The sequence below is a fragment of the Chrysochloris asiatica genome, unplaced genomic scaffold (assembly GCF_000296735.1).
Source record: "Chrysochloris asiatica unplaced genomic scaffold, ChrAsi1.0 scaffold00032, whole genome shotgun sequence".
NCBI classification, from domain to species: domain Eukaryota; kingdom Metazoa; phylum Chordata; class Mammalia; order Afrosoricida; family Chrysochloridae; genus Chrysochloris; species Chrysochloris asiatica.
This window is the reverse complement of record NW_006408550.1, coordinates 5,301,371-5,325,164: the sequence shown is the minus strand read 5'-3', so window position 1 is coordinate 5,325,164 and position 23,794 is coordinate 5,301,371. Positions and strand designations below refer to the sequence as shown.

Here is a 23,794-nt window from a genome sequence, read left to right as displayed (position 1 = left end):
GGCTTTTTTGTTTGTTTTCTTTTTGCTGTGATAGTTATTATTATTATCTTGGGAAAGAAAAGTAATTACTCTGAGACTTAGGTACTCATGTATAAAATGAGAGTCGTCTCTTAGAATTGACTCGATGACACTCAACAACAAAAACAACAACTTCTCCTTTGGTGTTGTGGTGTGGCACTGTAGGATAAGTACCAGACTGTTAACCACAGGTTAACTATTCAAATCCACCAGTCACACCTTGGAAACGCTATACAGGGTCGCTTTGAGTTGGAACCTACTTAACAGCACTTAATAACAACAACAACAGTGTCTTCTTTAGATTTGGAATGCATTCCCTAACACCATAGCAAATTGCTTGCCTGGTACATATTTGTTGTTGTTATTGTTAGGTGCCATTGAGTTGGTTCTGACTCATAGAAACCCTGTGCCCAACAGAATGAAGCACTGCCCAGGTTAGCATTCAATAAATGTTGTGTGCCTGCCTCAGTTTCTCCTACCTTTCTAGTTTTTACATTGCTTCTCAGTTAAGTATGAGTGTATATGTATTTTCAATAATAATGTTAGTAATGAAGTTATTATTTCCTATGCATGTTATATCAAGAATGTATCTTAAGCATCACATTGCTACTTCAAGACTGATCCTGGACTGTGGTACATATAATCCAGTAGGAGGAATCCAAACTCCCTTTAGCTGCATGTGGTTATCTTTGATGTACTTTGTTTTTACAATTCAATTAACCACAATTTATTTGCAAGGAAAAAGATTTTTTTAGTAGAAATAAATGAATACTTTATTTAGTTCTATGTATGTACGTTTTATCATATCCATGGAAATACTTAATTTATTTATTGCACTCAGTGTAATGAATAGATTGTATTTTAAAAATAAATAGAATTAGGTTGTAGTGTTGTATAATTATAAATTTATACACTCATATGTAAATGTGTTTGTAAAATTCTAAAAAGCAATTTAATACAAATATTATCTATTGAAATGTTTATCATTTGATTAGGCAACAGAAACAGAAAGTCCAGCAGCTTTAAAAATTGAGACCCTAACTGCCCACTGTAGTGTTTTGGAGATCTGATTACTTATCCTTATTTGAATATGTGATTTTACTCTAAAGAGATGCTTTGTTGTTGTCGTTGTTATGTGCCGTGGAGTCACTTCCGACTCATAGCGACCCTGTACAGGGTTTCCAAGGCTGTAAATCTTTACGGGAGTAGAAAGCCTCATCTTTCTCCCGCAGAACAGCTAGTAGTTTCAAACTGCTGACCTTAAGATTCGCAGCCCGATTCATAACCACTACACTAGATAATTGACGTTAGGCCCAGTTCTGATAATTAAGGTCAGTTTTATATAGTACTCTTATGAAGAACTCTTTCAATGTGTTTGACCATATTGTTTTAATAAAGGTGCCTTTGATGGTTCAAGAATTGTTTCTGTGTTTACCAACCTTTCATCTGGTACCACAAATAACAGTGAGGTTGTTTTATTATACTCTGATTCTTTCAATGCAAGGATTAGGTGGGTCAATTTTTATCCTAGACTCACTCCATTATTTGTTCCAGAGGCTGGTAAACATTACAAATGGATATCACAATTGGATTTTGAATCAATAACTTCAGACACTGAACCATATGTTTTAATGAGAAGCTAGATTTGCCTTACAGTGGTCACATAATGCTATTAGTTCCTTGAAGATGTATCACAGCTAGAAAAGGTAAATACAAAAACACAAAGTATCGCGAGGTTATCAAGTGCCGTTATAGTTCATTCTTCTGAAAGGCTTGTTAAGGCCAACCACAATTCTCTTTGCTGTGCTTTGTTAATCTTGGCTCCAGTACAATAATTTTGAAATCACATATGATATATGCTCTGAATTCATTTCTTATTTGAAGATTCAGTTTGCTTTTAACAAAAAGTCCTGTTGATGCAACCATGATATTTAATCTCTTAGTTGAAATAGACTATATGGTTTATTTGAAAATGTTCTAATATCCCTCTGAGGCACATGCAAAATAAATTTCAGTCTTGTGGGCTTGTCTACTTTCAGCAGGAATAAAAAGGAATTGTCTCCTGTTTCATAAGGTATCTGCTTACCTGGGAATATTGAATGCTTACTAGTCAAACCAGGTGTACCTCTGAGTAGCTAATTAATGAAATTATTAGACCAGGTTTTTAAACTATATACCAATGGAATATTCTTTAAAACGTGTCTTTTAGTAATTTATATTGGCATCTAAACTATGTGACTAGTATTTATTCTGCTTCCATCATTTAATTCCTATTCAACTAGTGTTTTCATTATTTTTCTTACTTCAGAGACGTATGGTAATACAATAATAAAGTCTTCATTTTTCTGATGAACACCTTAACGCAGCCGTTCTTATGCTCAGATTGCAGTCACTGTCTTCCTTTTTTCTAGAACTCTATGATAGTGATTGTAACATTTTGATTCTAGGCATGACTGTTTCATTCCATTACAATGCTGCAGTGTTCCCAAGCAACAACCCAGTTAGCAAAACATTGATTGTTGTTGTTGTAACTGTTGTTGAGTCAGTTCTGACTCATAACGACTTTGTATAGGGTTTCTGAGGAGCAGTTGATGGGTTTCAGCTGCCAACCTTGTGGCTCGCACTCAGTGTTGCTCTTACAGTATCACACCAGGGGTAAAATGATATCCTACCCACAGGAACTGTAAAACCAAAGGCAAAAATACTACCTTCTTAAAGAGAAGCTCATTATAATCTTCTCTGTTTATTATTGTTGTCATTGCTGTTAAGTGCCATCCAGTTAGTTTAGACTCGCAGCAACCCTGTTTAGGGTTTTTGAAGAGCAGCTAACGCATTTGAATAGCTGACTTTCTGGTTAGCAGTGCAGTGTTTATCCCATAGAACTTTATACCTGTCTCCAAATGACCCTTTGACATCTTACACAGAGTAAGCATATATTTAGCAAATGTATCCTTTGTAAAGTATTTTACTTGTTTGCTCTAATTTGTATTGGGAAATGGAAAAAAAAAGAAAAAAGTACCTCAAAGAAAATATTGCTGATGTTAAGTGCCGTTGAGTTGGTTCCAATCCATAGCAACCTCTAGAGGGTTTCCAAGGAGCAACTGGTGAGCTTGAGCCACCAACCTTGCAGTTGAAACTGACTGTAAAGTTTAGTGCATTAACCCACAGGGCCACACCAGGACTCCAACGAAAGTGTAGTCACATTGAAATCACTACCCATTACTCCTCTTCCTAGAAACTCAGCATTAGGGTGAATTCCAGAATATTTTCTAATGGTGATATATAAATTTTGAATTTTTCCTGATATTTTTGACAGCTATCATTATCCTATTTATTTGAATATTTTCTTGATATTTATGATAACTATGGAGACATTTTATTGCAATTTTCGTTTTCTCTAATCAGAATGAAAATTTTGGCACTGAGATAAATATCGTAGGCTCTATATTCCACAAACAGATTCATTTCCGTATAGGTTAAACTAGGCAGCTTGCTATGAGAGCTGCTTGATTAAGTGAAGATTGTACATTTTGCTCCACAGTGTATTTATGCATTTTTGTGCACACTCAGAGATGTGAGCTTTCAGAAAATTTAAATTTTATTTTATAGTGTAAATTGGAAAATCTATTTAAAGTTATTTTCTGGAACATTGTGTGGTGTGTTTTATGGTGCATGGCTCAGTAGCATTTATAGTAGTATAAATTTAGAGTTTGTGTGTTATAGGTAAGCTTTGTAAGCTTTTTATTATAACAGATACATCCATATAATAGCAACAGATTATAACTTAGATGCTCTGAGTATTTTGACCAGTGCTTCATTTTATGGTTGATGGTGTTCCAAGGAGTATGACATGGTATCCTGTTATTGAAGCAGGTGTGTTGCCTCTGTGCAGAGGCACTTTAGATTAAAAATTAGGCAAATAAATAGGGTCATGATTTGCTTTGAACATCCTATTTATTCAATTGTAACAAAAATACTTCATTCAGTGCTCACCGTTAGATGGTTATTCAAAGTGCTATATCATACTATACTATTTTTCTAAGTCATATGTTGTCTGAAATGGAATCTTAGCTATAAGATGGATTTATAATAGCATTCCATGCAGATAGGCTTAAGAGAATAACATACAAGATACCAGAGCAAGTTCTTGCTGACCTATACAGCACCTGCATCTTAATAGGCCATATTTCAACTCCTATATTTTTGACAAATAGCCTTGCTCTGAAAAGCTCTGTCCGTGGTGCTGAAACCTCTCATGAATTATGAGCATGTCTTGTAGATAAATTCTAATGTCAGTCTCTGTGTGATAGTGATTCATCAGGTTGTAAGCTTTGTGTTAAAGAAAAATATTGAATTGCTGAGTTTTATATTTTAGATGCGCTAAAATTAACGTAGTTTGTCCTTTTGTTTTAAAGAGTTCATAAGTTATATTGCATAGTGTCAAAAAACAGCTAGGGTTAAATTAGAAACTATTATTGTTACCAAAAAGGTAAATATTCAGTATTAACAAGTGAATAGATCTGACAAAATTTCTGGAAATGTTTACAGTCAATGAAATGAGTGTAGTAAGTTACTGTAAGAAAAGTTAAATACTTGATTAAAACAGACACAGCAGCAATTAACAGGAAGATGTAGCTTTGCAGAACAGAGTAATTTGCCTTTTAAAACTATGGCTTATTATCTTGGTTGATTTTTTTTATTGTTTCAGAATAGTTCTGTTTTAATGAAATGCATTTATTTTACAACACTTACATTTTTACATTTCCTTATATGTAAATATGGTGAAAACTCTAAAAATTCTTGGTCTCCACCCATCCCAAGTTTAATCCTTATATATAAGATTTTAAAATGCTGAATATTTCTAGTAATTTAATTCAGTAATTTGCAATTGTTTTAGCGTGCCTTGACTACAAGAGAGTTTTGATAAATTCATGGGACATGCCATTAACTTTTCTTTCTATTTTTCCATGAACTATACGCCCCTTATGGAAGGAGCTCTGGTAGCGTAGTGGTTACGAATCAGGCTGCAAACCTTAAGGTCAGCAGTTTGAAACTACCAGCTGTTCCGGGAGAAAGATGAGGCTTTCTGCTCCCGTAAAGATTTACAGCCTTGGAAATCCTGTACAGGGTCGCTATGAATCGGTTCTGACTCCACGGCACATAACCACCACCACCACCATATCCCCTTATGGAGTCCTGGTGTGATGCAATGGGTTAATGCGCCAGACTACAAAGCCATTTGAACTGCAAGGTCGGCAGTTCAAGCTCACCAGCTGCTCCTCGGAAACCCTACAGGGTTGCTATGGGTCGGAACCGACTCGATGACACTTTAACAACAACAGAATATATATAGTCATAGAGGTCTGTACTTAGGTAGCTTTTTTTTTTTTCCCATTTATACTAAATTAGTCATAAAATCATTTCAGCAATCCTTCCTTTAGTTTGCACAACTGTCTTCTTAATTTCTGTTGAACTCTGGAATTATCTGATTAATCTCATTTTTATATTGTGGTCATCTGTATAAAAAGGGAGCATGGCTCCCATTTCATTATACGGAGCAATGCAGTGCTCCATATAATAAGCACTGGATCGCAAACCACAAAGTTAGCGGTTTGAGTCCACAACTCATTCTGCAGTAGGAAAATGGGACTTTCTGTTCTCTGAAAGATTTAAATCCATGTAAACTCAATACAGGGTCACTATGATTTGGAATCGACTCTGCAGCATTTAACAACGGCATTTAAGTAGTATTTCAGAAACTGAACATGTAAAGTTCTATTATTAATCCAATATATTAAAAAATGAAGTTCTGAAATAAACATCTAAAACTGGGATGTTTACTTGCTACATTAGAAACATAACAAAGTATTATTTGTTTATTGTGATAGTAAAACTCATTAAATGTATAGAATCACTGACAGATTTGAAAATTATACATAAATTTCAGGTCTGCCAGATATCTAGGAGCCCTGGTAACATAGTGGCTGCTCACCACTAGGGTGAGCACTGCCAACTTCTCTGGAGGAGAAAGATGAGACTTTCTGCTCCCATAAAGATTTACAGCCTCAGAAACCCCATACAGGGTCACTGAGTGAGAACCAACTCCATGGCACACCACTACAGATAATTTGACAATGATTCCTGCAAAGCATACAACCCTAAGGCTGAGCGAGTATTAAATATTAAAATAAGACTTTCAGTTGCTCAGATATTGGATTTGCATTATCTGAACCTAGTAATCAAATCTGCTCCAAATGCTACTTGTTAAGAAAAATCTCTAAGTGAATTCACAATCCTAACTGATTTGTTTCTGTCAGTAATTACAGGATTAAGTCCAATACTATTCACATTGACTATTGATAAGATGCTTCCTCAAAACCATTTTTTTTGTGCATTACAAAAATGTACTTACATGACCCAATAAAAGTGTTTCACTCAACATTGTGAATTTTATTATAGAAAAACTTTTTAAAAATTTTGTTATTTAAATGATATCTGGTCAGATGACATTTCCCAGAAATTGTTCTTTATTTAGAAACAAAAACAAGACAAAAACAATTGATTTTAATCCAAAATGTATTTTTCTTTATAAAAGAGGTCCACATACTCACTGTGTCTACTCTACCGAATTTGTCCATTTTATTACACCACGCGTCAATTCAAGTTTATCTGGTCACTGCAAAACCTCGTGGCTAATATGTGTAATACAACACAGGAGGAGGTATTGCTCAGTTCAACTACTCTTACATATTTAAAAAAAATACAGAAATGTTTTGTTTTGTTTTGTCCACTTAAACTGTATTCCAGACATAAAAGTTACATGAAAGTTCTAGAAAATGGAGTTGTTTTATTTGGTTGCCACAGTACCCTTTGAAGTAAATTAATTAAAATGCTGAACTTGTACATATTTCCATTGATCTGGAGCAGCATTGACGAAGCACAAACTTCTTTCTAGAAAGTAGCATTTCTCTGCCTTTTACTTAGAATAACTGCACTCTTGAGCTTTTCTTTGAAGTAGATTGACTTGGTTGTTTTTATGATGTATTGGTTGGCACACCTATAAAAGTTGCTTTTACTTCTAATCCTGGACTTTTTTCTTTGCCTGCTTCCCAGAGGTTGATTAGAGGAGGATAGAGCTCGCCGAATGCAAAGGTTGATTTCTGTAAATAATTCCTCACATAGCCATGTCCAGCATCACTGTTAATTTCTTGAGAGAGACAACTGACAAGACACATCACACTAATAATCCCCAGAAGCCCTCCAAGGCAGGCGATAAATGTGGTGGTGCTACTCTTTCTGTATTCTTTTTGTTCGTGGTCCAAACCTTTGGTGGTGACATTCACACACTGTTTTCTGCTTTTCTGATAAATGGTGGGGATATCAATGCAAATAGTGTACTCAGTTGATGGATTTAGATGAGTAAGGTTATATACCTTGACATCAGATGGTATTCGAGCACTTCGGGCAGCATGAAAATTTTCATTCTTGATAAAAGCTGTCCAGTTAACACTGGATTTGAGAATCTTAGAACTTGCTTTCCAAGATACCAGAACAGAATTGGCCTGGACATCTTTTATATTAATAATCAAAGATCCGTTTTTATCCTGGGGGAAAGAACCATCCACTTTGATCATAACAGACTTCAAGTCAGCACCAACCAGGTTAGTTGCAATACAAGTATATAAACCTCCTTCTTTGGTGGTTATCCCTCTTATATCTAGTGTGCCTTCAGAATGGACATAAAACTTCTCAGACAGAGTGTTAGGCAGGAGTTTTTGACCAGAAGGTGTTATCCAGTAGATTTCAGGCTGTGGCTCTGCGGTAGCTCTACAGTGTAAGGAAACATAGCTCCCAGCTTCTATATCCACATTTGATGGAAAACTTTCAGGAGCTATGAGAGGGAGGCAAATTTCCATCATTTCCCGGAAATGCACTTGCCGAACATTCTGACCTTGGAATTCTGGTGGATCCACACAAAACAGTGAGTCTGGCTCCATAAATCGAATGTTGGTTTTGTTCATATTAATCCAGCGTATGACACAGTCACATCTGATGGGATTACTGTGTATGCTGATTTCCTTGAGGTTTGGCAGAGACTCAATTGTACCATGGTACAGGGCACTAAGGGCATTGCTGTTGAGCATGAGTGATTCCAACTTGGGCAGCCGGAAAAATGCATTTGGGTGAATATAAGACAATCTGGGGTTGTTAGTAGCTTCAATTTTTCTTAAATCTGGTAAATTATCTACTGCAAGACTGTCAATGGAAATCAGGTCAGGCATATTATTTATCCCTAACTCTTTTAAATGTAGCATATTGCTGAAATCACCCCTTCGTATTCTGTTAATGGGATTTTTATTTAGATCCAGAAATTTGAGATTTATAACTTTTTGTAGAGCAACATGGGGCACTTTAATAAGCCTGTTGTCATAAAAAGAGATGCTCTCTAAGTTTTCAAGCCCAACTAAGGCATTATCTGGTATTTCCGTGAGGTTTATGCCAGCTATAACCAGGCTGCGAAGATTGATAAGCGGCTTAAAGTTCATATCTTTGATTCTGATGATTGGATTTTCCCCAATCATCAGAATCTCCAGATTGGGAAGTGCGTCAAACCACTTACTGTTGATCATCTGCAATCTATTTGAATTGAGATGAAGTCGAAGAAGATTATGTAGGCCAATAAAGGCTCCAGGTGAAATTGTAGAAAGCAAGTTGTGATTAATATAAAGTTCTTGTAAATTGCTCAGTCCAGACAGACATTTTTCAGGCAGCTCAGTAAGTTTGTTTTCCTCTAGGTACACAGAAAGGAGCTGAGGCATCTTTTTTACATTAATATGGGTAACAGAGGAAAAATTGTTTTGAGATAAATCCAGGCCAGTTAGGTTTACTGGAAGATCTATGGAGTATTCAATTTTTGCAATATTGTTAGTCTGTAGGAGGAGAATCTCTGTGTCAGCTGGCAACCTGGCTGGGAAATTTAAAAGATCTAAGTCATTGCAATCCACTGTAGATGCCTCCATATAAATGGATCTGGGTGTAAACCAAGGTCTGATTTCACATGTACATAATTGTGGACAATCCACTTTTTTATCTACAGCTTGTACTAATGTAGTAATAGCTAGGCCAAGTAACACATGAATTCTGAGTGGCATGTCCTTCATCTTAGCTTTCTCCTTCAAATATAACTGGCCCTTCAGATTCTACAATCACGGCTAGTAAGTTCAGAAAGAATGGGTTGATTAGGAAAATACTTGCATTCGTCAAATGATGAATGCCAGAGAGCCACAGAGTTTTTCTTCATGGAAATACGTGTCAGGGCCACAACAGCAGTGTCCAAAAATTCCATGCATATTGGAGAAGAGAAAAGGGCACGATATCCTTGATGGTGTAGTATTGATATTTATCTTTTTGAAGATGAAGTATGTATAGATGGTCATCGGAGGTTGAGAAATTCATTTATTTAGGAGGATAACATTCCAATCCCATGTTTGTGCAGTACTTGTAGGAATGGCAGCATGATGCTAAAAGTCATAAAATAAAATACAAGAAGAAAAAAGAAAAAAAAGAATTAGCACAATGGAAATTAATATCATGACTATATTTCATATATAAACAATATTCTTGGCAGTTACTGTTATTTTAATATATTTTGATGATTTTCATTCTTGTGACTTTTCTTTATAATCAGCTGGCCCAAATATTAGATAGGCTGAGACATTAAACATGTTGTTAAATGCTTTCAATTCGTTCCGACTCATAGCAACCCTGTGTAGGTTTCCAAGGAGTGGCTGGTGAGCTTAAACATCCAACCTTAAGGTTCAGACTGACCTTGCAGTCCTGTGATTTATCCCATAGTGCCATATTTTCAGAAGTTTTCTCTTATTTCAGATTTTGGTTGTTTAAACATTGTGACTTTGTGTGTTGTGTTTTTCCTTTTCTTAGTTAGACAATTAGTTTTGGGGAAAAGGAAAACAATCTTTTAATGATGATAGCTTTTTTACCCCCTCCTTGGTAGAAAAATAAAATGAAATAAATATTATAGTTCAGTTCCTATCAAATAAATTATACTGTGGTTCCTCGGGCACTAAACCCACTGGTGTTGAGTCGATTCTAACTCATAGTAACTATGCGGGGCAGGGTAGAACATTTCCAAGGCTGGCCCAGCAGCATAACATACAGGACTGCAAGGTCGGTAGTTCAAACTCACCAGCCGCTTCTCGGAAACCCCATACAGGGTCGCTATGAGTTGGAACTGACTAGATAGTACTTAACAGCAACAATCCTTACAGAAGCAGACTGCTACACCTTTCTCCTGTGGAGTTCCTGATGGGTTCAAACTGCCAACCTATTTATTAGTTAACTAAGCTCTTAATGAGGGCTCCTTCCTCAGGATACCTAAGGGGGCAGCAGATGTTTGAAGAATAAACTAGAAGTAATGATATTCAGGTGGATTTCCCATCTTCGTTCTTTATAGTCTCCTTTAAGGAGCTCTGGTAGCGTAGTGGTTATGAATTGGGCTGCGAACCTCAAGGTCAGCAATTCAAAACTACCAGCTGTTCGAAACTACCAGCTGTTCGAAACTACCAGCTGTTCGAAACTACCAGCTGTTCTGCGGGAAAAAGATGATGCTTTCTGCTCCCGTAAAGATAAACAGCCTTGGAAACCTTGTACGGGGTTGCTATGAGTCAGAACCAACTCCATGGCACATAACCACCACCACCATAGTCTCCTTTGTATACAGTGATTTGAATTTTGACATATCTATAAGAGATTAAGACTAACTTATTGTGGGCATATCTGCATACTGTCATTCTTAACAGAAAGTCACATTAACACTTGACTGTTTTCTTTTTCCCTGAAAATAAACCTACGTTCCGTTAGTCACTAATAGTGAACCAGACACTTACTACATCAGTAAAACAGACCTTAGCCATCCTTCTTTTAAATGGAAACTAGATCTTTGCCACTAAAAATAAGCAATTAAAAAACCAAGTTGCATGTTTGGTTTGTGCTGTGTTTCAAAAGATGGTTTCCTGTGAGGTCTACACTTCATTAAGTCAGACTGTTGGGAGTTCTCCCTTTAAGTGTGTGGTCCAGCTGGAACTCCACTGGACTACACACTTTGGGCTTTTTGGCTGCCCACAATAATGGTCTACTGAATGATCAGCCTGTGAACATTCTTCCTTCTGTCTAGTATTGCTGTTGATATTGGCATTGTTGGCTGACTCAAAGCTAAGATGGGTGTTTCGATGAGAGATAAATACATTTGGAGATATGGTCCCTACAGAAAGATAGACCAGTTCTCTTTTAGTAAAAAAAAAAAAATAATTTTTGTTTTTCAAACCTCTAAAACACTTACAGTCCTAAGTCACCCGTAATTTCCTCTTACCTGACTTTATTCTCTATTTCACCAAACAGTGAACTTTTGGAGAGTAGGGGTCTTGCCTAGCTGTGTATCCTTATTGCTTAGGCATGATAATTAGAATGTAGTAAATAAAGGTTTTGAATTAAGTAAAAATGAATTTTATAAATTAATAAATTTTATATGCATCTTTTTAGCAGATAATTTTAGCTATTCAGTCTGCCTAATTTTTGAATTTCAGTAAATTTGACTGCTTTAAATTACACAGATCTTTTACTTACCAAGAATTGTGTTACATACTTTATCAAAATCCTGAGATTAAACTTGAGGATGGGATATTAGGCTTTAGGGGAAGAGTCCAGTCAATGATTATATCTGTGATTTCCCCCCTTAATTTTTTCAGGTAACAATTTTTTAGTATCTTGCTATGTGCTAATTATTGGGTTAATGGCTATAGACAAGAAAAAAGACAGACACACGGTGACATCCCTTAGTAAACTTAGAATCTGGAGGTGGAATGCAAGTAAACAGATGATTAAAATTCATATTGTGATTGTGAAATAGGGCATTGAGGAGAAGCACCTGAGTAAAACTAAAATAGAAATGCATTTCTTCTTTATTCCTCAAATGAAGAAAAATAAGTATGAAGTACAAAATACATTTCTGTAAAATTCTTATAAATCAGTTGAGAACTGAAAAATCATAACTTCTGCCAATTAATAAGCTATATGCACTTTCTCCAGTAGAGCAGAGAGTTCCCTATAACCTCTAGAAGTGAACTGTTGTTCCATACTGTGGATTTCAACTCATGGTGATTCCATGTGACAGAGCAGAACTACCTTACAGGGTTCTCTAGGCAGTTATCTTTACAGCGAGCACTGTGGCTCAGTAGCGTAAACACTGGACAGTTAACCACAAGGTTGGAGGTTCAAACCCACCAGCTACTCCGTGGGAGGAAAATGATGCTTTCTGCTCTCACAAAGATTTACAAGACTCAGAAACCCTATACAGGGTCCTGGTGTGGTTGTAAGATAAGCACTGGACTGGTAACAGCAAGGTCAGCAACCACTCTCAGAAACCCTATTCAGGATCACTATCAGTCGGAACTGACTTGGTGGCATATGACAAAAACAGCAACATGAGTTGGAACCAATGTGACAGGACTTAACAACAACAATATTTACAGGTGGAGACACCAGGCCGTTCACTTGTGCAGCTGCTGGCTGGGCTCGAACTGTCAAACTTTTGATAAGCAGCTGAGCGCTTAAACATTGTACTACTAGGGCTTCTTGTTCATCTAAGTAATGGAAATGTTAAAAATGAGAGGGTCTTAACTTAAAGAGAGGGGTTTAACTTGGTGCTACTTAAGTTGTCTGGTGTTATGTTTTTAAAAATTACATTTATGCTTAATTAGAAACTCCTTTCCAATTTCATTTTATCATTTATTATAGCCCTATGCCAGAAGCAAGGAGCTCTGGTAGTGTAGTGGTTACGAATCGGGCTGCTAATCTCTTGGTCAGCAGTTCGAAACTACCAGCTGTTCTGCAGGAGAAAGATGAGGCTTTCTGCTCCCGTAAGGATTTACAGCCTTGGAAACCCTGTATAGGGTCGCTATGAGTTGGAACCAACTCCAGGCATATAACAACAACAACAATGTAAGAAGCAACTGCATTTTTTTTTTTTTTTTTTTAAGTTTAAAAAAAAGTTTATTGAAAAAGCATTAAGTTTTTAACAACTTGGGCAAAAGCCAGGAAAGTTTAAGTTAAAGCTAAGAGTCAACCTGAACCAAAATATTATTTTTTCTTCCTGTTTAGAGGCTAAGTCTCAGTCTTTGTTTGTAAAGGTTTTATTTTTAGAAAGGTTAATGGTTTGCATTTTGTGCTTATCATTTAGATACCCTAAATGTCCTCAATGCACAAGTGATATGGCAATTCATGAGCACAGGAAGGGCTCCTTCTGATAGCTAACAGCAGCTTAAGATGCTAAAGCCACCTCCATTTATATTTTAAAGACATATGAAGAATGATTAACCAAGAACTGAGAAGCAACTACATTTTGAACTAGATTTATTCTGTAAGCTTTTGAAAATAGGCAGAGGAACTTCTAATAGCAAAGAAATTCAAATTTTATTTCTTCCTTAGTGTGACATATTTAGTCTGGGAAGCATCACAGAGGATACACTTTAGCATTTCTTTATTGTAATGTTGACATTTGTCATATCTGTGGAAATGATTATGATCTTTTCACTAATGGACTACTTGGCATAGGTTGTTTGCAGGACAGTAGGTAATACTAATATCTTACATCTTAGTGCTTTGTCCTTTTCAAAGCCCTTTCTTATTCATTGCTTATTTTACAAGTATTTTAACAATGACTGGTGATATAGGTTGAGTGGGCACTTGAATTTCTGGTTTCTAGATATTAAGACCTGCCTGCCTGAGATTATACAGGTAATAAACGATAGGGTGTGATTGGAATCCAGGTTTAGTTTTTAGATCCATAGTGTTTTCTTGTGAGGCTGCATCATATATACATGAGATCATTTTACAAAAAGTGTGTGCAGTGATTTTATTTCTCAAGTAGGGCTGACATTACCATGTTTCTTTGGTTTTCAGCTTTAGAACATTAATTTCTCAACCCACCAGGTGCTCCATGGGAGAAAGATTTATAGCCTCAGAAACCCTATACACAGTCACAATAAGTCAAAACCAACTTAATGACACTTAAAAACAACAACACGCCTGATTAGTGTGTGACCCACACTAACCATACTCACAAGGGATTAAGGTATAAAACCAACTGGAATGTAGTGGGGATGCACATTGGTAAGATTTAAAGCCCACTGTCTTTCAGATTAATTATTTGCAATGCTGAAGCTCAAATACAAAGCATGTCTTCTTCAATGTACCTCATTATATGTATTATAAAGAGTCTGAGGAAGAGAAACATTTTGATACTTGTCTTACATTAGACAAAAATTGGTGAAGATAGGAAGTTGCCATGGTTACATTAAAGACCAGTTTTTCCTTTTCCTTCATAGCAAATTGCAAGCAAATTTCATTTGTATTAAAGAACTTAAATTCTATTCGTCCACTATCTGACTTTATATTCCCTTGTTGTAAGACTTGACCTTTCTTTAACTCCAATTGAAAGTTCTGTACCACAAAGACATTGCTGTGTTATGCTAAATACATCTCTTTTTCCTTTCTGAATTATTTATGAATTTTGTATGTCAACTTTCAGAAGGTAGATAATGGTAACTACTTAGTTTAGTGTAATAAATTCTGATATTAAATGATTGATCTTTTACTAAGAAATTATTAAAGGGAAAAGAAATTTGCCTTACATCAAATTTAGTAGATGGTATTATAATCATGTATAAGACACATCACTTTCTTGTGTCTCAGATTATTCAATTTATAATTTAATATTGGCTTAGGTTATATTTTAGATTTCTAACATCCTAAACTTCTAGGACAGTATTCTGTGAACATCAAAGGGTTTCAAAAAACGTTTAACAATTGACTATGTGTAAACTCAATGTGTTGTTCTGTTGTGAGTCTGAACCGACTTGAGGACACCTAACAACAGCAACAACAACACCTATCTGTTTTTAACTTGGTGCATTCTTCAATTTATCACAATTTTATATTAAATATTCTAGTCATATGTCATTAACAAATTAAGATCGGTGAGTTTTTGTCATTATGGGGCTTTTAAAGGCTAGCCGATTAATTATCTGTTATGATTTCAATTTTATTTTATGTTTATGACTATACAATAGTACATTTAATTGAGAGTTACTTTTGTTTTTGTGTATTTAGTGCTGTTGAGTTAGTGTTGACTCACAGAGGTTCTATCTAGGGTTTCCAAGGAGCAGCTGGTGGATTTGAACGACTGACTTTCAGTTAACAGTCCAGTGCTTTTCCTACACCAGGACTCCAGAGAGTTACATTAGTCATCAAATTAAGACCACTAGGGAGCGAGATGACTGGCTAGAGTAGGAGCCTTGGTTGAATAAATGAAGGGGGAAAAAAAAGATTGTCAGTAACTGTTAATATCGATGTATGAGCAATTTATCAATTCTGGTTGCTTTTTCAAAATTGGAAGGTACAGATTTTTTAAATAATACTGACATTTCAGCAACCTGATCAAATTTGGTATCACAAAATTAGCACATTTTTGATGCTACAGAGATTTTAAAATAGAAAGGGCCATAGAAATCAATTGGTTCTTGAATTCATTTCTGTGGTAAAAAATTGTTCAAATGAAGTTTTGCCTGGATACCCATTAAGTCTGATACCCAGGCAGAGGGGAAGGAGGATGTAAGAAAGAGGAGATCTGGAAAGATCTAGAGTGCATCCAGCTAGCTTGGCCTTTCTACCCACTGCATTGATCCTGAAGGGGCCCAAAGAATTCCTGTGCCTCTTAAAATACGGAAGTGACGTGACTCATGTAAAATAGTTCACTCTGGAGGGGTGAGAATCTCAATCTTGAGAATTTTGAGAAGCATCATTCCTAATGTAAAAACCTCCAGCAACATCTCATCCTACAGACCTGCCATAGTTAAGTCAACTTCCTTGACTGAATGATCACAGGTTAGAAGGGAACTCCCAACTGTGGTATGTTAATGCTTGGACTACATTTATCAGTATCAGCTGCATAAGAGATGGGCAGGGAAGAGGGTGAGTTAGGAGCAGTTAATAACAAGATTCACACTGAAGGCAGGTGGGCTCATGTGCTTCTCTTCATACTTTACAGGACTGCTCACTGGTAAACCTCCTGTCAACTCTTTTTAGTAGGTGCTATTATTATTCTGAAGTCCTAATGTTACACTGTAGGATAAGCACAGGACTGCTAAACCAAAGGTCAGTGGTTCAAACCCACCAATCGTTCATCAGAAACCTAATACAAAGTCACTGTGGTCAGAACTGACTTGATGGTACTTAACAACAACATTATCCTTTTCATATGAGGCAAAAGGTGGTTGAGTGACTTGGAGAGCTGGGATTCAAATCCCTTTATTTTGCCTCCAAAGCCCAGTTTAATCACTAAGCTCTACTTCCTTGCAAATGTTTATTAAAACAATGCCACTCATCATAGTATCTTTTCTAAAAGATGTTTCCTCCAACTGCATGGGCATACTAATTTCTTGTCGTGGTGGTGTTTGTTTGTTTCCCTATCCTCTGATAAGAACATTCTAGTCATCTCACAAAGAAATTTAAAAGTGTTAGGTGTTATGGAATATGAACTAGAATCAAAAACCTTCATGTAGGTGTAATTTTTTTTGTTTTTTTAAAGTTTTTATTGTGAATTGAGTGATAGTTTACATGGGAGGACATCGGTTTTACACTCATCGTTTCATTGAAATGATTACAATCCCCTCCGTGCATCATCATTCAACAGTATTTGCTTCTATTCCCTCTGCTTGTTTTTTAAATGTTTCGTTTTGTTTTTCGAAGGGTGCGGGGAGGCTGTACACAAAAACACTCAGGAATATAATATCATTTAAACAATCAAAGGGCACATTCTGCAAGCCTGCCTCCTGACCACCAGAACATAGCCTTTCTCTTTCCATGAGTTCTAGGCTTAGTTTTGCTGTGTGATTCAGACAGATCACATTGCTGTAAAATCTTCATTTTCCACAAAAGGTGGCATTTGGATTAATATTTTAATGGTTATCTACAAATAAATTATTAATGTTCTATAAAACTCCACAGAACTTTCTTATCAAGCCACCATTATAAAGAGCAAACTTTATTTTTATTATTGTACAATATATATATATAAGAATGCATGCCGTGTATATTCATATATCCTGATTTGCACATATTATCAAGAGGGACCAGCCCTTCAAAATGGGCATCATGTTAGGTAAAGTGGAGGGTTAGAGATAAAGAGGAAGGAAGACCCCCTATGATAGGGTTCACACAATAGCAGCAGAAGCAGCAGCAATGGGTTCAAGTGTAACAACAATTGTGAGGATGACACAGGACCAGGCAATGTTTTGTTCTGTTGTGTATATGGTTGCTATGAGTCATAACCAACTCAATGGTACTGGCACTTAACAACAACAACAATCTTTTAGAGCAGCTCCCTTCGATTTGCTATTTTTAGATTTCCAAATGTGATACTTGTAGGTGATCCTATTGGCTAGATTGTTCTCTTATTATTATGATAAGAATAGCTATAGTTAACAAAAATAGGATTTGGAATCATTTTATATCTCTGTAATGCTCAGGGGTTTTGTTTGTTTGTTTGCTTGTTTTTTAACACAGAGTCATGTACATCTTCCATGCTTTGTAAAACCAGGGTAAGCTGACTCTATGAGATTAAAATGTAGGGCTTGTGATAAATTTCTTTTAGAGAAGCCAAGAGTATCAGAAATAGCACAATTGTTTTTTCTCCTGAATCTTGAAATACAGTCTGATCAGCACTCACAGAGTCACCAGGCACTTTCATACTATGTAGCGAAAGAACGTTGTTTGAAGCACTTAAAACACCCAGAGAGTTCACTCAACTTGATATGGGAGTCTGGGTCTGCTTTTTCTTGAAGCATCCCAAACAAGCTTTTTGCCTGAGCAGTAGTCACCCCCTTGCTGAGAGGAATTTTCTTTTGTGTTTGGTCCTCAATCCACATGAGCAGTTTCTCCATATCTGATATAAGACCCTCTCACATTTTTGGGGTCCTGGTGTGGCGCTGTAGGATCAGTAATGAGCTGCTAATCATACAGTTGAATGCTCCTCAGAAACCCTGTATAGGGTCAGAACTGACTCAGTAACACTTGACAACAACACATATTTGTTGTTCTTGTTGGGAGTGCAGTAGCTCTGTAGTGCAAACTTTGAACTGCAAACCACAAGGTCAGTGATTGGATCTCACCAGCCTCTCCTGAGAAAAGAGAGGAGGCTTTCTGCTCCTGCAAAGATTTACAGCCTCAGAAACGCTGTCCAGGCTCACTATGCATCAGTGTCAACAACAATAAAACATTTTTCTTAGCCTGAGCTTTCAGTTGAGCCAGTCCATTAATAGGTTAAAGAATTTTTTGGGAATCGTGATTTTTTTGTGTGCGACATGCCTAAATCACAAGCATTGGCATTCACCGTTTTTCCACCGCTGTATTTGTTCTTTAATAACCTTTTGCTTCACTTCTAAATTGATGTTTCTCCTTTGCCGCTTGATGCTGCTATCCCTAGCACTGGCTTTGCAGCATTAGGGAGCCATGGTGCACTTCACGGTCATATTTTCAAAAGAAAATTAGACAGAGAGATAATGATTCCACACTCAAGGGACAAGTGATGCACAAGATTGGATGCTGCTGCCTACAAGTCTAAGCAAACCCTGTTATACAGTCAACTTTTTATTTGTAAAAGAGCCCTGGTAGTGCAGTGCTTAAGTGCTTGGTTACTAATTGGAAGGCTGGCAGTTTAAACCCGCCAGATGTCTGCAGGATAAAGATGTGCAAGTCTGCTTTAGGAAGATTTACAGCCTTGAAAACATTATGGGACAGTTCTACTCTGTCTTATAGTGTGTCTATGAGTCAGAATCAACTCAACGGCAGTAGGTTTTATTTGTAAGGGTGCAAAGTTCACATTAAAATGATAATAGAAAGTATAATGTAATATATATATATATATATATATATATGGAGCTCTGGTAGCGTAATGGTTACGAATCGTGCTGCAAACCTTAAAGGTCAGCGGTTTGAAACTACCAGCTGCTCCGCGGGAGAAAGATGAGGCTTTCTACTCCCGTAAGGATTTACACCCTCGGAAACCCTGTACAGGGTCGCTATGGGTCGGAACCGACTAGAAGGCACTTAACAACAACAACTATATATATATATACATATGACAGTAACATAGGCATTCATTATGACTATGAAAACAAATGTACTAAAGGTTATATGAGGGGTATATGAGGGGTAACACAAAACACCATGCTACTAAGGTCCAGGTCATACATGTAAGAGTTTATTCCAAATAAAATGTGTGTAAACATGTCTCCGCAATCAGTGGATGCTGCAGATAAGTTATCAGGGATACATTTGTCTTAGTGTCTTTCCAGTGCCTCAAAAAAGGTCCAATTTCCAAGCAGTGGCTGGGCCAGTTACATTCAAGTCGAGGGAGCTAAGGAGGTTAGGGTAATTGGTTGTTTTATATATATATATATATATATATATATTTCACAAAGCACAATCTTGATATATTGTCTTGAGAACATAAGACGATCACGGGTCTTATTATGAAGAAGCTTTTTTTTAACATGGTGAGAAAAAGGCCAGGCATGTTGATCTGAGATTTTTTTTCTCCCATTACAACAGTGCACCTACTCTTTCTTCAAGGGTAGCAATGACTGGCCTATACGAATTTCACTGGGAAACCTTCTCCCATCACCCTGCAGTCCTGATCTTACCTCTTCAGAGTTCTTGTTTTTCTTAAAACTCAAAAACAATTGGAGTCCCTCAAGACTGCTAAAACAGCAGTTTTGATGTGGTGTAAATTGAAGAGTGCGATTTTTCAGGGAAGGGTTAGAGAGATGGAGCTACCACCTTCAGGGATGTGTAGACACAGAGAGAGGATATGTTCACAAGCAACAGCTTCACATTTTGGTATTTTTAAAACAAAGGTTTCTGTGATTTTGTGGAGTCCCGGTGTGGCACTGTAGGATAAGCACTGGATCGCAACGTTGGTTTGGAACATAAGGTCAGGGATTGTAACTCACCAGCCAGTTCTTGGAAATCCTATACGGGGTTGCTATGAGTCAAAACTGACTGGATAGCACTGAACAACATAATTTTTAGTAGTGCTTTTGGACTTACCCTAGTATATTAACTGTACTGTTATATACCTGGAAGGGCGATACATTTGCATACAAGAGACATAAGATGCATGCATGGCATGCAGGAAGCTGCTGTACTGGCATTCAGTATGTCTGCTTCTGTCCACTATATCCCATTCTCTGGTTAGGATTGCTGAACTGCATTATAACCTTATGCACTAAGGATGTATATGTGGTCGGCACGGCCTGAGCTGATGTTCTGTGGCACATAAGCCTACTCATAAATTGCCACTTTGTTGTACTACTGTTATTTCTCATAATGAAAAGCATTCTGATTTATATTTGCTTTTAATCATAGTTTTGTTCAACTGAGTACTTCATTAATAGCATTATATGTGAAGTTTACATTTGTACATGATTATCAAAGCAAGTATTATTTCTAAACCAGACCTTGTTTCTTTATGTATTTCTTCTATGAGCATCACTCCACGTGTTGTTGTTGTTAAGTACCGTGGAGTCAGTTCCGACTCATAGTGACCCTGCACAGGTTTCCAAGGCTGTAAATCTTTACGGGAACAGAAAGCCTCATCTATCTCCCACAGAACAGCTGGTAGTTTTGAACTGCTGACCGTGACATTAGCAACCCAATTCATAACCACTACTCTACCAGAGCTCCTTCCCTGTATTGGGGAACTCTAATTTTATAATATGGCATAACAGCACTTCATTCACTGTTATTTGAGAACCAATGGCTTTTGATTGCTTCATTTCTTAAACTTTTTTTTTTTTTCATTATTTCAATATTTACTCTTGTATTGTCCTAAGTGCTCGGAAACCCTGTACAGGGTCGCTATGGGTCGGAACCGACTCGAAGGCACTTAACAACAACAACAACAAATTGTCCTAAGTGTAGGTATTTGTGAAGAAAAGTATTTACTTATATGTTTTCTTTAACACTGATTCATTTTATGTTGAAATAGAATCATCTTATTTTCCAAAATAGGAAGCAGACTGATGGGAAAACTTGCTTTGGGTTTTAAGTGAAATACAGACCTCTTTTGGGGTGCTGCCCCTTTGATAAATTAACAGCACATTGTTGCAGTAGAGTATTGATAATACACACATACCCAAGAGTTAGAAGCGTACCTTAAGAACTTTAGCAGCTTCATTTCTGAAAGCTCTATAAGTACATAATTCTGTAGTAACCTAAAACAAGCTAAAAATGATTTCAATGTAACATATTGTGCAAATGTGATATAATGTACTCAGATATTGACAAGCTTTGTACCATGATTTAATGATATCTTTAGGTTATTAACATGTTGATTCACATTTTACATGCTTCAAAGGATGGCATGGTGCTAATTTCACATAGGGTGTTAATTTCAGAAGTATGAGGACCTATACAATCCATGGAATATTTGGAGATTATTTTTATTTTTCTTATATGTCCTGGGAAATAATCATCATCTTGTAAATGTATGCACACACATTTTATAGAGAGAGACACTTTAATTATTCCAGTAAACCTTGAATTTGTGGATTAAGCCTACGTTCTAGGTAAAGTATCTCAAACTACTCCAATTTTTATTCCTACCAACAGATGTTTTGGGTGACTGCTATAGTTAGGTATTGATTTGTATTTTTAAATTTTCATATGGGCTATGAGAAAATCTCCCCAAGTATTTTTTCCATATTCCTTTGATACTTTTAGTACTTTTAGTGTCTAAAACCTCATTCTTGTTACCCAGTTCCAGTTTATTTGGGAAACTAGTACATTGGGATGATTTGTAAATGTCGCCACCCTTTCATTTTCAAAGGGATTTACAGAAATCTAGATGAAAAGTAGTGCCTCTGACATACTCCTCTTTTTGAATGAAGGGAGAAAGTTTCATATTGTGCCTTGCTGTAAATGGTTTAGAAATTCATGTCTCATGTAGACTTGCTTTCAATTACCTTACAGTTCAGATGAAAGCATTTGGGCTAATTATTGAGCTAACTAAAGCAGTTTTAAAATAATTTTCTTCTTCACTGGGAGATAATAAAATGCCCCAGGTCTTTGAAGCCTACGTTCAGTCACCTGAAGACTGTCTACCTTCCTACCATAGTTAAAAGAAAAGAAACAAAATGATTTCTGTTTCAGTTGATTTTATGGACAGGTGCATGTATGCTGCCGTGTGTTCTCTGATCTCACAAGCACTGTTCTCTCTAAGGCTTTATACATAGAAGTATATGATAGGCATACATACCTCCAAGCCCCCCCAAAAGTGTTTTGGTTATTTCATTTTTTGTTTTGTTTTGTTTTGTTTTAATATTGGTGGCTGCAAGTAAATGCTTTTGTACTAATCTCAGGAGGAATGGGTTTTGAAGCACAGATATGCCTTTAAAAGTAAGACAGCAAAAAGATTGTCATCACATTTGTACTTCTTGATTGAGTAACTCAGTTTGCAGAACAGAAAGCCATTGGTTTGTAAGGAAGATAAGGGAGACCCTGGACAAAAGTCAAATGATGAACTACAGATAGAGAATGGAGAATGATTTTACTTGACATATTATTACAGAAAATGCAAAACTACACTTCAGAGACAAGCTATCCTCTGACAGAAACTCAGAGTAGTTGACCTCTGGGCAGCCCTGTTTCTCTTCTGTATACAATAAAATACTGGTCCTCACTGCAATTGAACAAAACAGCATGAATATCATTCTTTTTGTAATTTTACTAAGAATTGGAAATTAAATATGTTTTGGAACTATTCAAAACAAAATCAGCTCCTATGGTCAAAGAATTTCTTCAGATGCAGTAAACAAGAGAACGAATCACAGCCCCACACTTGCAGGAGTGGCATGGGTCAGTCATGCAGTACACATGAGCGCAGTGATGGAGGAACGATGCTTTTCTGTTAAACTATAGAAGCTAATAACACAGCTGTTGTCTGTATTAGTCATTACTTATAATAAGTTTTTCTCATAAGCACAATTAAATGTTTCAGAATACTAATACTTCACAATGTTGTCCGTAGCTTGTCATGATCCACACAATCAAAAGCCTTTGTGCAGTCAATAAAGCACAGGTAAACATCTTTCTGCTATTCTTTGCTTTCAGCCAAGATCCATCAGACATCAGCAATGATACCTCTCATTCCACATCCTCTTCTGAATATGACTTGAACCTCTGGAAGTTCTCTGTCAATGTATGCTTGCAGCTGTTTCTGTATATTACCTTTAGTAAAACTTTACTCGCATGGGATATCAAAGATATTGTCAGATAATTTCCACAATCCATTGGGTCACCTTTCTTTGGCATGGGCACAAAGCAGAGAATACCAGAAAGATGTTTACCTTTGCTTTATTGACTATGCAAAGGCTTTCGATTTTATGGATTATGATAAGCTATGGGCAACATTGCAAAGTATGAGTATTCCAGAATACTTAATTGTGCTCATGAAGAATCTGCACATGGACTAAGATACAGTTGTTTGACCAGAACATGGGAACACAGAATGGTTTAAAATTAAGAAAGGTGTGTAATCGGGTTGTATTCTTTCACCAAACTTATTCAACCTGTATGCTAAGCACATATTCCGAGAAGCTGGGTTCTATGAAGAAAAACGTGGCATGAGGATTGGAGGAAG

The 23,794-nt window shown here is 36.6% G+C and overlaps 2 protein-coding genes across 2 annotated transcripts in view; one reads left to right on the top strand and one right to left on the bottom strand.

Annotated features, from left to right (window-relative positions):
• The window catches only part of LOC102812110 (mitochondrial inner membrane protease subunit 2-like), a 1,190,436-nt gene that overhangs the window by 560,398 nt on the left and 606,244 nt on the right, over window positions 1–23,794 (top strand). The window lies entirely within an intron of this gene.
• LOC102811331 (leucine-rich repeat neuronal protein 3-like) lies at window positions 6,528–9,534 on the bottom strand. Its single transcript, XM_006859287.1, has one exon. It carries the CDS (start codon window positions 9,177–9,179, stop codon window positions 7,053–7,055), a length of 2,127 nt encoding a protein of 708 aa, XP_006859349.1. The 5' UTR covers window positions 9,180–9,534; the 3' UTR covers window positions 6,528–7,052.